Below are 12,476 nucleotides of genomic sequence, written 5' to 3' on the forward strand. Positions count from 1 at the left end.
ACAACTGCACAGAAATGTGAGGATCGTCCTCGGCAGGAAGTTTACTCACCCCGTCCTTCCTCCTCCAGTTCAGCGCTGATACCTCACATTCAAACACAATGTCTTGAAGGACACACGGAGCTTCTGCAGAAGAAAGGAACACCACAAGGTTCAATACTAGGCCCGTCTCCGTTAGTTAGTTAGTTAGTTTTCTTGATTGATCATACATATATATGTAAAGATATAGTGTGGTAACCAGAGTAGCAGGGTTCTTTCCTCGTGTTGTTTTTCGACCAGTTGCAGTCTCTCTGTCATCTGGCAAATATTTTGGTAGGTCCACCCATCTGAGCCACACACAGATCCCCTATCACGGCGCAGGCATGTAGGCTCCTGCTCAGCCCCGTGTTCCCTTTTGGGTATTTTCTCCTGGCAGGCGAGGCCTTCTGCACAGTGGCCATTAAACTCCTGCATGGCAATCCGCAGGCACTGGAGCCCTCACCCTCCTCCCACAGCCGCAGCCACCCACAGTGCTGGGGTGGCAGGCATGAGGAAACAGTGGAGTCATACGCTCACGCACATAAAAACACCTGAGCACAGCTGTGCCAGGCTGCTGACCTGCAGCAGCACAAAAAGTCAGAAGCAAATCCTGACATACTAACTTGAAGCACACAGCTGGCCCTAACAGAGAGTGTATATTCTTACAAACTGGACCGAATTCATAAGAGAGATAGCAGCGCTGATTTCCTGCTGTGTTCTATCAAAGAGTCACATGTTGGTCCTCCTCTGAGTTTTAAATGTTTCCTTCTGTCCTCTCTCCTCTGTGCTCTTCTGAGTGGTTGGATTGTGTTCTGTTATTATGACCGTGTACCCCTGCTGAATTATTTTGCAATGTTGTTTTTCTCCTTGAGATTTCTTCATCAGCTCCACATCCTTACTTAACAAAGAGGCAGCATTTGCAGCAAATGGGAACAAGTAAATTTCATCTTTTCAGGTATGTTACTCCTCTTTCTTTTCCTCCCAACAGGGCATGAAAGAATCCTGCTCGAGCTGCACTTCATGAAAAAATAAAAGAAAACAACATTCTACTGTATATGATCATTGTTATCCTTATGTAAAGGTATTGTGTATTATCGAGGATCTGAAGTTTTTTTTTTTTCTGTTTTGTACAAATGGATCTGGTGTGGGAATACTGTACATAGAGCTGCTTCTTAAGAATTAATATTTTTTTCCTCACTGTAATACAATGCGAATATCAGGATTTTGTTTAATCAAATCTGTCTCTGTTTGGGTGTGTCACTATCCCTCAATCCATTGTCTAGCGCTTTATCATTCAATGTCTCATTAAATGGGGTGTGGGGCCCCTGGGGCTCCATGTCACACTGCCACATTCATCCAATAATAGCATTATATATGTATAATCTTAATCTCTGGGGGGGGGGTTGTTTTTTTTGCTTCCCATGTGGATGATTAAGTGGTAGAAGAGGGATGGATGGATTGATGGGAAAAACAAAAACATGTGGGTCTAATCCTCTTCTGTATCCAGCATTATGTACTCATCTCATGAAGTGTGTGTGTGTGCCTTTTTAGGACTTTTTCAGGCATAAGCACTGACTTTGTCAGTACCTGTAACCTTCATCGGAACCTAAACCTGGTCCTAATGAGACAGAAACACATGGGGGCTGAGGGCTAACATTTAGGGTCGATGTTAGGGCGGCTCTGTTTTAACTCCGTTAACGTGTCGTGTATGTAACGTGGCACTTTTCCTTTACTACCGGGTGTACCAGGTGAAAAACTCCACACAATAACCTCCCTGTATTAAAGGTCCGGGGCGTGGCGTTTTCAGAGAGCTCGTGTGCCGTCATGACGTATGAGGCCATCGCGTCGCACGAGACCGACTTTATAGAACCATGAAGCTGGTGTACTTGTTTTATCCTTCAAAATAAAAGTTCTGAATTTGAATCGAGCCAATAATAAACCAAGTCTACCTGCTGCTTGTGTTGTCAAATTTGGTGTCAAACTACTCTTTGATAATTGTTTTATTTTTTATACTTCGAAACAGTATAGATTGTTGGTGTATTACGAATTTGCGCACATCTGTCGTATTATTTTGAAGGTATCCGTACAGGAAGTTGGGTGAAAATCTTTCGCTTAACTCCGTTCCACGTTGAACAGGAAGTGAAGACACGTCAGAAAGAGAGGACAGAAACTTGAGTGAATGAACTGGTGTTAAAGTCTTTACTGTCTCTTACTTACTATTCTTCTGAATTCTTTTTTTGACAGAGAGACGCGCAACACTTGTAGTAAGTATTTTACTTCAATTCTATTCTCAGGAAAGTGTCATTTTGAAAGTTTATAGTCGGACCTTTGTATCAAAATAGACCTGAGGCTAAAGCTGTTTGCTTCCTGTCAAAGATGCTGGACTGGAAAATGAGAAATTAAACGTTTTTGTTTTGTTTTTGACCAGCCAGTCACATTGAAATGGTGATTCAGTCGTCACCATTTATTCATTGAATTTTCACTGTGAGGTTATCTACTTTGAATCCCACACACAGATTACAATGCTAGATTAAATTAAGGTTGTGTTTTAAACCTAAATTGATGACATTCGAGCTCTTGTGTGTGCCCTGGGTTTTGCTTCATATAACCCTACATATCATTCAGCACTAGCATGTCCTGCATTCATGGAATAGTTTTCTATTTAGTGATAGTTTATAGAAGGAAAACAATCATGTAGTCAGACTGGTTTAGGGCTGAGTTTGCTGACGTGCGACAAGAAGAACATGGGGTGATCTATTCTTTCCCCTGAGAGCGAACAAACAAAATCTTGATTTTGTAGATGTCAGAAAACCACAAAGTCAACAGGGACACCCTAATCTAACCACTAATGAGAACAGCGTTTTGCGTTTGTGTCCCTTGTTTTATTTGTGTTAAGTCGAAAGATCTGAGTAAATGTTGTGTGTTACAGACAGAGAATGGCAGAGAAGGTGCTGGTCACAGGTGGAGGAGGCTACATTGGGAGTCATTGTGTGCTGGATCTTATTGAAGCAGGCTTTCTGCCTGTTGTTGTGGATAACTTCAGTAATGCAGTAAGAGGTAAGCTCCCATCTCTTTTAATGATAAACATGTGTTTGTTTAGTGTGGTCATATTCATGTTCTGGTAATTTACTCTCTTTGTTTGTGTATCTGTGTGTGTGTGTGTGTGTGTGTGTGTGTGTGTGTGTGTGTGTGTGTGTGTGTGTGTGTGTGTTACATCCTGTTATGAATGGAGGAGAAGGGGACGTGCCAGAGAGTATTCGGAGGATAGAGAAGCTTCTGGACACCAGTATCGAGTTTCATGAACTAGACCTCCTGGACCGGCCTGGCTTGGAAAAACTCTTCAAAAAGGTCAGGCAGGATATAACAGCTGATTCATGATTAACCAATTTATTACTCAGTTGACTGACGGAAGTTTTATCGTCACCTGTTGTGGCAAACACTGAATGTCTGTCGTCATTGTTGGCCAATTTAAGGCACTTCCTATACTGGCCCAATCGTTTCTCTCACTAGTAGGCCTCCTCCCTCCCGCTCCGTCTTCAGAGGTTCTCGTACTTTGGAACAGACGTAGGGAACAGGCTTGTAAAAAGACAATAAATCAATAGAAAAAATTGATGAACCGAAGCATGAGGGAGGCGCAGAGAAAATGCAATTACAGGTGAATGCCCAAAAGTGCTCCAAAATAAGAGACATGTTGACTACAGGTGGCAGCAGCACCTGATGTTGTATAGCAACATCAGGAGGGAGGAGGAGAGGTGGCTGGTCATAGAAAGTAGCAAGAACATGACAGGGAGGAAACCGAAGAAGAGGGGACACTTAGGGATGAAGGCAAGCTGTGTGTGTGTGTGTATTCCTTATTTGTGGGGAACCTAAATCTGTTTACACTGTCGCATTATGAAGACATAGTCAAAGTCAAATTTCCAAGCTGCAAGTACATATTAATATCTAACTGTTACTCTGTCACCAATGACGGTGAGCAGCCTTGACAAAAAATGCCTGGGATTTTTTTGTGCCAGTCCAGCCTTGACGTTCTCAGATAACAGGCGATGATACCGGGGGTCTGGGAAATGATTACGAGCGTCTTTCACAGTTTTCTGACTTATGTGAATATGAAAAGAATAATAGGTTGACTTTGATGGACCAGGAATACACCAATAATTCCACACTAAGCTTTCATACTTACTGTACCTATGTTATCAAATGGCTTTTTCAATGGTTCTATAACATATTCATATTTGAACCTTGTGCGTCTGCATTCCAGCACACCTTTACTGCAGTGATTCACTTTGCCGGTCTGAAGGCTGTCGGAGAGTCGGTGGCGCATCCGTTGCGCTACTACAAAGTCAACCTCACCGCCTCCATGAACCTGCTTGAGGTCAGTTCTCGTGTCGTCACATCGGTCTTCACTCTGAGCTGCTCTGTGTGTTTGTGGGCTGTAGGTCTGCTGTGCTCACCTGCCGCTCATTGTACACACGTGTGCCGTGTTTCTGCACAGGTGATGCAGGCCCACAGAGTGCACAATCTGGTCTTCAGCAGCTCGGCCACAGTGTACGGAGACCCCCAGTACCTGCCCCTCGATGAGCAGCATCCTGTGGGTGGCTGCACGAACCCCTACGGCCAGACCAAGTACTTCATCGAGAAGATGATCATGGACCACTGTTTGGCAGAGAAGGTATGGAGTAGGAAGTGGAAAGGTCTTCATAGACGTAAGCAAACATGTACAAAATGTGTCACTGTCTCTTCTGTGTGAGCAGGACTGGAATGCAGTGCTGCTACGTTATTTCAACCCAATTGGAGCCCATGTCTCTGGCCTTATTGGAGAGGACCCTCAGGGCATCCCCAACAACCTGCTGCCCTATGTTGCACAGGTAGGTGAACTGTCTTTCAAAAACAACTACAGCGGAGCAGCAGTGGATGCGAATGAAAAAAAAAAAGTTATGTATTAAAATGATAAGGAGAGAAGGACATGAAAACCACTTTGTAGTATACACATCAGAATATTCGACCACAGGTGCATCAATGAGTCCGTCAGATGAGTGGTTACTATACATAAAATAAGAAATGACATGATAAGGATGAATCCAGTGCTGCAAAAAAAACAAAAACATGTCACAATACAGAAACCACAGTCGTGCCTGTGCAGGCCTGAATATTAGTCACTGACAGTTAGACACTGGCTTTTCTGTGGCTTTGCCAACACAAGGCGGAGTCTTCTAGACTTTGACTTTATAAAGTAAACAGACATCATAATCTGAAGTTTGCTCATATATTCAGTCAACGTGGAGAACGTCACGTGTGTCTGGATCCGGGTTGGGTTTTTTTAAAACGTAATTAAAGCTGTCAAGTACTTTTCTATTTTTATCCAAAGATTTATTGGTGTATTTAATATTTAGTTCATACTTTATATTTGTTTTATTTGAAATACTTAAGTGTACTGCAGTGCCTGTCAATACACACATATATCAGTGTACATTGTTTATTATTGAACAGTTATCAGATTTGGCATTATGGGAAAAATCCAATACCCTTAGTATTGTTTCTTTTGTTTCATAGATGTAATTCAGTATCATATTCCACTGTATTCAAGTTTTACTAGATCATTTATTATGCAAATTTCTTATTTTACATTTATTTTATAGGTTGCTATTGGGAGAAGAGATTATCTCAACGTGTTTGGGAATGACTATGACACACCTGATGGGACAGGTAATGAAATAATGGACTGAGCACAGAATTTACCGTGCCATGAAATATTATTTCTTAAAGACACGGACGTGTCACTCTCTCTCTGATAGGTGTGCGGGATTACATTCACGTTGTAGATCTGTCAGCGGGACACATAGCAGCTCTCAAGAAGCTCAAGGAGAACTGTGGCTGCAAGGTATGCTGGGAAACTGACCCTTTTATTTTTTTTCACCTACATTGGCGCCCTTGAGGTATTTATTGGCGCTCTGGCATTCATACATCACTGCACATGTGTTTGTAGGTTTACAACCTAGGAACAGGAAAGGGCTACTCTGTGCTCCAGATTGTAAAAGCCATGGAGAAGGCAGCGGGGAAAGAGGTGAGTTATTTGTATCCAGTCTCCTGGGAGTGACTTTGTTGTAACCACACAATCTGATGTTGTTCTGGGTTTTTGTTTTTTGTCTCACATTATTCATACATCCTCTCTGTAGATCCCATATAAGATCGCCCCTCGTAGACCAGGTGACACCGCGTCCTGCTACGCGAACCCCTGTCTGGCTGAGAAGGAGCTTGGCTGGAAGGCTGCATTAGACCTGGAAAGAATGTGTAAATGTCCTTTTTTTTTCATTTCATGTCATCACTCTCCAAAAATTACATGTGTTTTTTTTGTCTGTTCTTGGAAAAATCCCCACCATAATCAAGTTTTCCCCCCCTCCTCCACATAGGTGAGGATCTATGGCGCTGGCAGTCCATGAACCCCAACGGATACAGTGAAGCCTCTTGATACATTTGTGAAATTATATTTTAAGTCATTTTTCTAATCATGAAGGGAAAAAAAAACAGACGTGTTATGACCTCAGGACTAACTGAAGCTTTACATTTTTGTCATGTGTCATTAGCTCTGGATCAAGTGTATGTTTGTTTTTAAATCAAAGTCTATTTTATTTGTGTAGCCCAAAATTCACAAATCATGGTTTGCCTCCAGTGGGCTTTGACAATCTGTACATGAAGTGGCGTCCTCTGTCCTTAGACACCTGGTTCAGGGTAAGAAACACCTTCACAAAAAAAGAAAAAGACAAGGAAGAAACCTCAATGAGAGACATGGAGGAGTGGTCTCATTTCCAGGACAGATGTAATAGATGTCACGTGTACAGAGCAAATCAAAATAACTAATTTAATTAATTAATAATTGCAGGAAGGGATGAACTAATATGATACTTACTGTCGGTCCGATATTTGTCAAAATCACTGGATTGGGTGTAGGAAAAAGAACTAAAAGACTATAAAGAAGGCATTTTAAATGTTGTCGGCTGTTTCTTCTATTTCTATTTCTTCTTTATGGCAGCGGAACATTTGTTCAGCAGTTGGAATATTATATGATTTTGGAATGTTTTGTTATGGCTTGTTGGCAGTAAATGACAATATCGGACTGATTTGGTGTTGGTGGTGATATAAGTATGGGATATATGAAAAAAAAGTATCAAGACGTCCCTAAATGTGGGCTAGTGTCTATGTTTTGTCAGGTTTGACGATGATGATGGTGATTTTTCTCCATAAATGCATTGATTTATAAGCCATAACTACTATGAACAAATTAATAAATTATTTTTCTTACATGAAAAACTCCCTTCCTGTGTATCTTAAACACAATGCTCCTTTATGAAGATGCTATAGCATATTTCAAAAGAAAACGCCACATACTGTATTTAAATTGGAGTTTATAAACACTGGACGACACTGAGTTCTGTTCAAACACCTACATTTTAACGGGGCACTGGGGCTTTAAATGGCTCCTTGAACCCTCGGGCACCCAGTTAATAAACACCCACGTCAGCACAGCGCTGCTCCAGTCGCTCTAACCGGGTTTCGGTCTTTAGGGCTGAGCAGGAAGTGGCTGACTGGACCCTGGACGAGGGGGGGAAAAGCAGCACAAAAAAAGAGTAAATTGAAAAAAAAATGGACATGGTGGCAGACTTGGGGGCGAGTCGACTGTACCGGGCACCGGGCGAATCGAGTCACCAGTGAGTATCGATGCATTTTTGTCACGGGTTATCTCTGCGTGGGGCGTAAGCGGGTGCTGGCGACACCTCACGCCTGCGGAGGAGTCGCTGGGCTTGGGCAAGCAGTAGGCAGAGCCTCCTCGGTTGCTCGCCGCGCTCCGGACCTCCAGCGCGAAGTGGGGGCGGCGTTGAGGAGGAAAACGGGCGTGTTAGCGCGATTTTGTCTCCTTCCCGTGCGACACACAGCACCTGAATATATTTGTTTATCAGCATGCTGAGCTGCTGGAGGTTTGTGTCTGTTTTTCTATTGTGTGCCGCCGGAGCCTGAAGTGGGCGTCGCTCCAGGACAGACTGAGCTGCCCGCTTTTCTCTCGCAGGACTGCAGCACTCTTTTCCCCGTGTCGTTTTTCTAGGTCGACTGCTGTGTGTGTGTGTGTGTGTGTGTGAATTAACTGAGGGGTTTCTCAGAAACGAAACATCACACGGGGGTTTTTCGTGTGTGTGACATGAGGAGCAGGGCCGGGCGTCGTGGAATCGTGGGTTATTACCGGGCGCTGCGGCTATGAGCAAAATATCACATAATTACGAATGAGAGCGTGTAATTCAGAGTCTGCAGGGGGAGGAGGAGGAGGAGGAGGAGGAAGATGGCTAAATAGGTTAACACAGTAGAAGGAGAAGTATACTGTAACAGAGGTTGCAGCAGCATGAGTTTCTTTCTTTCTTCCTGTTCTCGGGGCTGAATGTCAGTTTCCACACTGTTGGCTTCTCTCCTCTCGTGGGTTTGATGTGTTCGTCACAGCAGATATTTAATCCCCCCTCCACCCCCCCTCAGGTATGATTACTGGGTTTTGTCACCCGACGCTCTCTGACTGGAGACGGGTGTAGCCCATTAGGAGAAGACTTTGATTGAAGGCACTCTGAGCCAATCACAGCGCAGACAGTGTCCTGGAGGCGGATCCTGTGCGGAGGAGGTGTTTGGTCCACTGTGTGGACAAAGACGGGAGGATAATTGACAAACACCAATCAATTAGTCGACTATGAATGATCAGTCATTTAAATCAACATTTTTTTTGATCATCTTTTGGATCCTTAAAATACAATATAAAATACAATACATGAAGCATTTATGATGATTTCTGCGCCGTAAATGAGAGGTTCAGTCACGTCCATTGTCTTGCAGTTGAAGACAGCCTGAGAAATTTAGGATGACCATCTCACAAAGTATGTGCGGCCATGACCTGCAACTACATTTTTATTCTTTTTACACCAAAGGCGCTTTTCCACTACACAGTTCCGGCACGGCTTGACTCTGCACCCTTTTTTTTGCTTTTCCATTAGCGATCGTACCTGGTACTGTTTTAAGTACCTGCTCTTTCGAGGTTCCAAGTGACCTATACTGGCGGCCACTGATTGGTTGGAGAGTGTCGTCACTGGAAGAGTCATAAGCTCGTCGTCAGTTAAAAATACTTCAAAATCCTGAATAGATTCGTTAATCTAAACTATTTAGTGTGTTCGAAGCACTTTGGAGTAAACTGAACATCTCTGTTGCCATTTCTGAGAGTGCTGTCATGTTGTTTTCCTGCAGGCAGCCTCAGAGATGGTTCAACACCGCTGACATCACAGTGGCTCACCAAAGCAACCTGCTGAAGCAGCTCAACCAGCAGCGCAGACAGGAGCTGTTCTGTGACTGCAGCGTGCTGGTGGAGGGCCAGCTCTTCAGGGCCCACCGCAACGTCCTGTTTGCCAGCAGCGGCTACTTCCGCATGTTGCTGTCCCAGGGGCCCGACGGCCTATCGGACTCCGTCAACGCCACCTTTGACGCCTTCAGCCCCGAGACCTTCACCGTCATCCTGGATTTCATCTACTCCGGCCAGCTGGACCTGTCCAGCCATAATGTGATTGAGGTGATGTCTGCAGCCAGCTACCTGCAGATGAACAATGTCATCACCTACTGCAAGAACTTCATCAAATCCTCCTTAGACATCAGTGTGAAAGATGAAGACAGCGAGCGCTGCCTCAGCTTGTCTGAGACCTGTAGCTTCACCAGCGGAGCAGGGGAGGAGTCCTCGGAGCAGCAGCATCAAGGCCCGTGCTCTGTCAGTCCTCCACCTGCACTCTGGACCAGGGACAACTCCAGATCCCAGTCTAGCTTTATGGGGAAAGACACAGACCAGGAGGTTTCAGCCTCAGCCATGAAGACAAACCCAAGCAGCCCAGTCAATGAGCTTATTGGTGCAGACCCGGACGACCTCCACGACCCGCAGGACCCTCTTTACACCCTGCCAGGATCAGAGCGCCGGCGGGGGAAAGGGGGAAACAAGAGGAAAGCGTCTAACAGCACCCGTGCCAACCAGCAGGAGGACCTGGACATCCAGGAGGCAAGGACACAAAAGGCTGAGAAAGCAGAGGAGCTCTACGCAACTCTACCACAGATCGTTGGTGTGATTGGACACTTTAATAAAGGTGGGTTTGAGAGTCAGACCTGGTTTGGTTTTTTTGACAAAATGAAAAACATACTTCAACACAGTAGAAGATAAGTGAGATAAGAAAATCCTTAATTAGTCCCAGTGTTACAGTCGTACAGATAGTAAAAAATTATAAATAGACACCGTTACAAACATCAGGAAATATGGTGCACAGCCCATCGTCAAGCAGACAGAGAACTTGTCTTGTGACTGAAGGGTTGCCAGTTCGAATCCCTGCCAGGTCAAGGGCTGGGGTACCCAATCAACCCATTGCTCATTGTTAATTGGACACTCTAAACTGACTCCACCCACTTGCTCTACTCCTCATAAATGGGAGGGTTCTCCAGACAAATAAATTCATCCACTGTGGCAATCCCCTAGAGAGAGCAAGAAAAAATTAAATATGAAAAAAAATATTTTGTTTAAACCCTTTTATTCGCTAAATTAGTGTTTACAAACACATTTGAAAACACATATGACACAGTCGTGACGAAGATATAAATAAAACATGACAAAATATTATGTATGCAGTATTTAAACTCTATATTCTGACAAAATAAACCCAAACCGTTACAGAACAAAAGGAACATTATTAAAATTTCATTTACATTTATCTACATTCTTGTTGGATTGCACATAAAAGAATATGACTACGTGAACAGTTTCTCTTGCTCTTCGCAGACTCCAACCCCAGCATGCGCTTCAAATGTCCCTTCTGCACCCACACGGTGAAGAGGAAGGCGGACCTGAAGCGTCACCTGCGCTGTCACACCGGAGAGCGGCCGTACCCCTGCCAGGCCTGCAATAAACGCTTCACTCGCCTGGAGCACCTCCGCAGCCATTTTGAGACAGTGGGTACTTCTTATAATGTGTAGTGTAACACCGCTTTGAGTTGACTAGAAAAGCGCCGTATAAATACAGCCCGACGACCATGCATGGATAATGCACACAGCTGCAGTAACATGTGATGTTGAATGCACTTTCCTTTCCCCCCTCAGATCCATCAGGCGAGGAAGCTGGTGTGCAGAAAGTGCAAGTGTCAAGTGACAGAGGAGACGGGGCATGTGGTGTGTGAGGGCACGCGGCGCTACCGCATGTGCACCGCGTGCATCCAGGAAGTGGGCTGTGATAACATCCCCATGGACAGTCTGGACGAGTCCTGCGAGGAGCCGGCGCTGCTGCTGGGCGTGGACGGGGAGGAGGAGGGCGACGCCAAGAGAAGCTGGATGGTAAACGACGACGACGACCTGGCCGAGGACTCGGGCACCGACCTCATCATACAGCAGGTGGACGACAGTGACGAGGAGCTGCAGTGAAATGGGACCAAAGTTTGCGTGTTTGTGTGTGTGTGTGAAATCCTCGCAACAGAATTTATGCATAAAAGAATCCACTAATGTAAATACACACATTTATGTTGTCTCTTAGTTTGAAAGCAACTGAGAAATTAATTTTCACTTTCAATTGTATCGTGACAAAATGGAATGATTTGTGTTAAGCTGCATAAAGAACGCATGCATGTTGAGTGTTTCCTTTGCGTCTGTTGTACGATGATAACTCTTTGAAAACATGTTTGCGTCGTCATGTGCATGGAAGAACACCTTTGAACTTTCTGGAACTTTGAGCAAAACAAAGTGTGAGCGACAATGACTCAACTATTTTCCCACATCCTGTAGGAAAAGTTGACTGCAGACTTTTTGTTTCCTTTTCCATGTCTCCCAGTTGCAGCGCTTTCTACGATATGAAGCCAATTATAATTTATTTGTTTGTTTTTTTTACTTTTTGACACATTAAAATATTTTTATACATTTTGCATTTGACTCATTCATCAACAACAACAACAATGACTCTGAGTGGGACTTTATTTTCAGGGTTGAAAAAATTAAATTTATATATATTATTGACCCTGTAGCCAAACCTGCTCACTTAGAAAGCAGCCGAAATGGAATATAAAGGTCTCCGTTCTTGGTTGAGAAGGTTCCAGAAACACAACCAGGGCTTCTCTGCTCAGCCTGAAATCCGCCCATGTGTCGTCCTGTCTGAAGAACCTTTCCAGCCATTGATCCTACAATAGTTTAGTCTTGACTGTGAAGGAAAAGAAAAACTGTTCAAATAAAATCTTAATGTTTGCTTTTGTAAAATAGATCTTTAAATAAAACTTTTTATCTCATGTCTAAAACTAAATTTGAAAAATTAAACTATGACATTTTAGTGCCTCGGTTGTAAGACGCTTTGGATGAAAGCATCTGCTAAATGCTTGGATGTAAATGGTGCTATTTTGGTCGACGTACTATACTATGACTATTTTGACCGATTT

General features: G+C 43.9%; 2 protein-coding genes across 5 annotated transcripts; both read left to right on the forward strand.

Moving 5' to 3' along the window:
- The first annotated feature begins 2,097 nt into the window (after positions 1 to 2,097).
- On the forward strand, positions 2,098 to 7,320 carry gale (UDP-galactose-4-epimerase). Of its 3 annotated transcripts, none has more exons than XM_044046792.1 (11): positions 2,098 to 2,279; positions 2,949 to 3,072; positions 3,248 to 3,363; positions 4,274 to 4,387; positions 4,508 to 4,684; positions 4,767 to 4,880; positions 5,652 to 5,718; positions 5,808 to 5,893; positions 5,999 to 6,076; positions 6,189 to 6,303; positions 6,423 to 7,320. In XM_044046792.1, the coding sequence occupies exons 2-11, from the start codon at positions 2,952 to 2,954 to the stop codon at positions 6,479 to 6,481; spliced, it is 1,047 nt and encodes a 348-aa protein (XP_043902727.1). In that variant the 5' UTR covers positions 2,098 to 2,279; positions 2,949 to 2,951; the 3' UTR covers positions 6,482 to 7,320. The 3 variants fall into 3 exon arrangements, with proteins under 3 accessions (XP_043902727.1, XP_043902728.1, XP_043902726.1); XM_044046793.1 differs by having other exon boundaries at positions 2,099 to 2,279; positions 2,945 to 3,072; positions 3,251 to 3,363; XM_044046791.1 differs by having other exon boundaries at positions 2,100 to 2,279; positions 2,945 to 3,072.
- Positions 7,321 to 7,533: 213 nt separating this feature from the next.
- Positions 7,534 to 11,955, forward strand: zbtb8a (zinc finger and BTB domain containing 8A). Of its 2 annotated transcripts, none has more exons than XM_044046728.1 (4): positions 7,534 to 7,718; positions 9,283 to 10,160; positions 10,844 to 11,013; positions 11,161 to 11,955. In XM_044046728.1, the coding sequence occupies exons 1-4, from the start codon at positions 7,654 to 7,656 to the stop codon at positions 11,476 to 11,478; spliced, it is 1,431 nt and encodes a 476-aa protein (XP_043902663.1). In that variant the 5' UTR covers positions 7,534 to 7,653; the 3' UTR covers positions 11,479 to 11,955. The 2 variants fall into 2 exon arrangements, with proteins under 2 accessions (XP_043902663.1, XP_043902664.1); XM_044046729.1 differs by lacking the exon at positions 7,534 to 7,718 and adding an exon at positions 7,760 to 7,985.
- Positions 11,956 to 12,476: the final 521 nt, after the last annotated feature.

The sequence above is a fragment of the Solea senegalensis genome, linkage group LG16 (genome assembly GCF_019176455.1).
Source record: "Solea senegalensis isolate Sse05_10M linkage group LG16, IFAPA_SoseM_1, whole genome shotgun sequence".
Taxonomy (NCBI): Eukaryota; Metazoa; Chordata; class Actinopteri; order Pleuronectiformes; family Soleidae; genus Solea; species Solea senegalensis.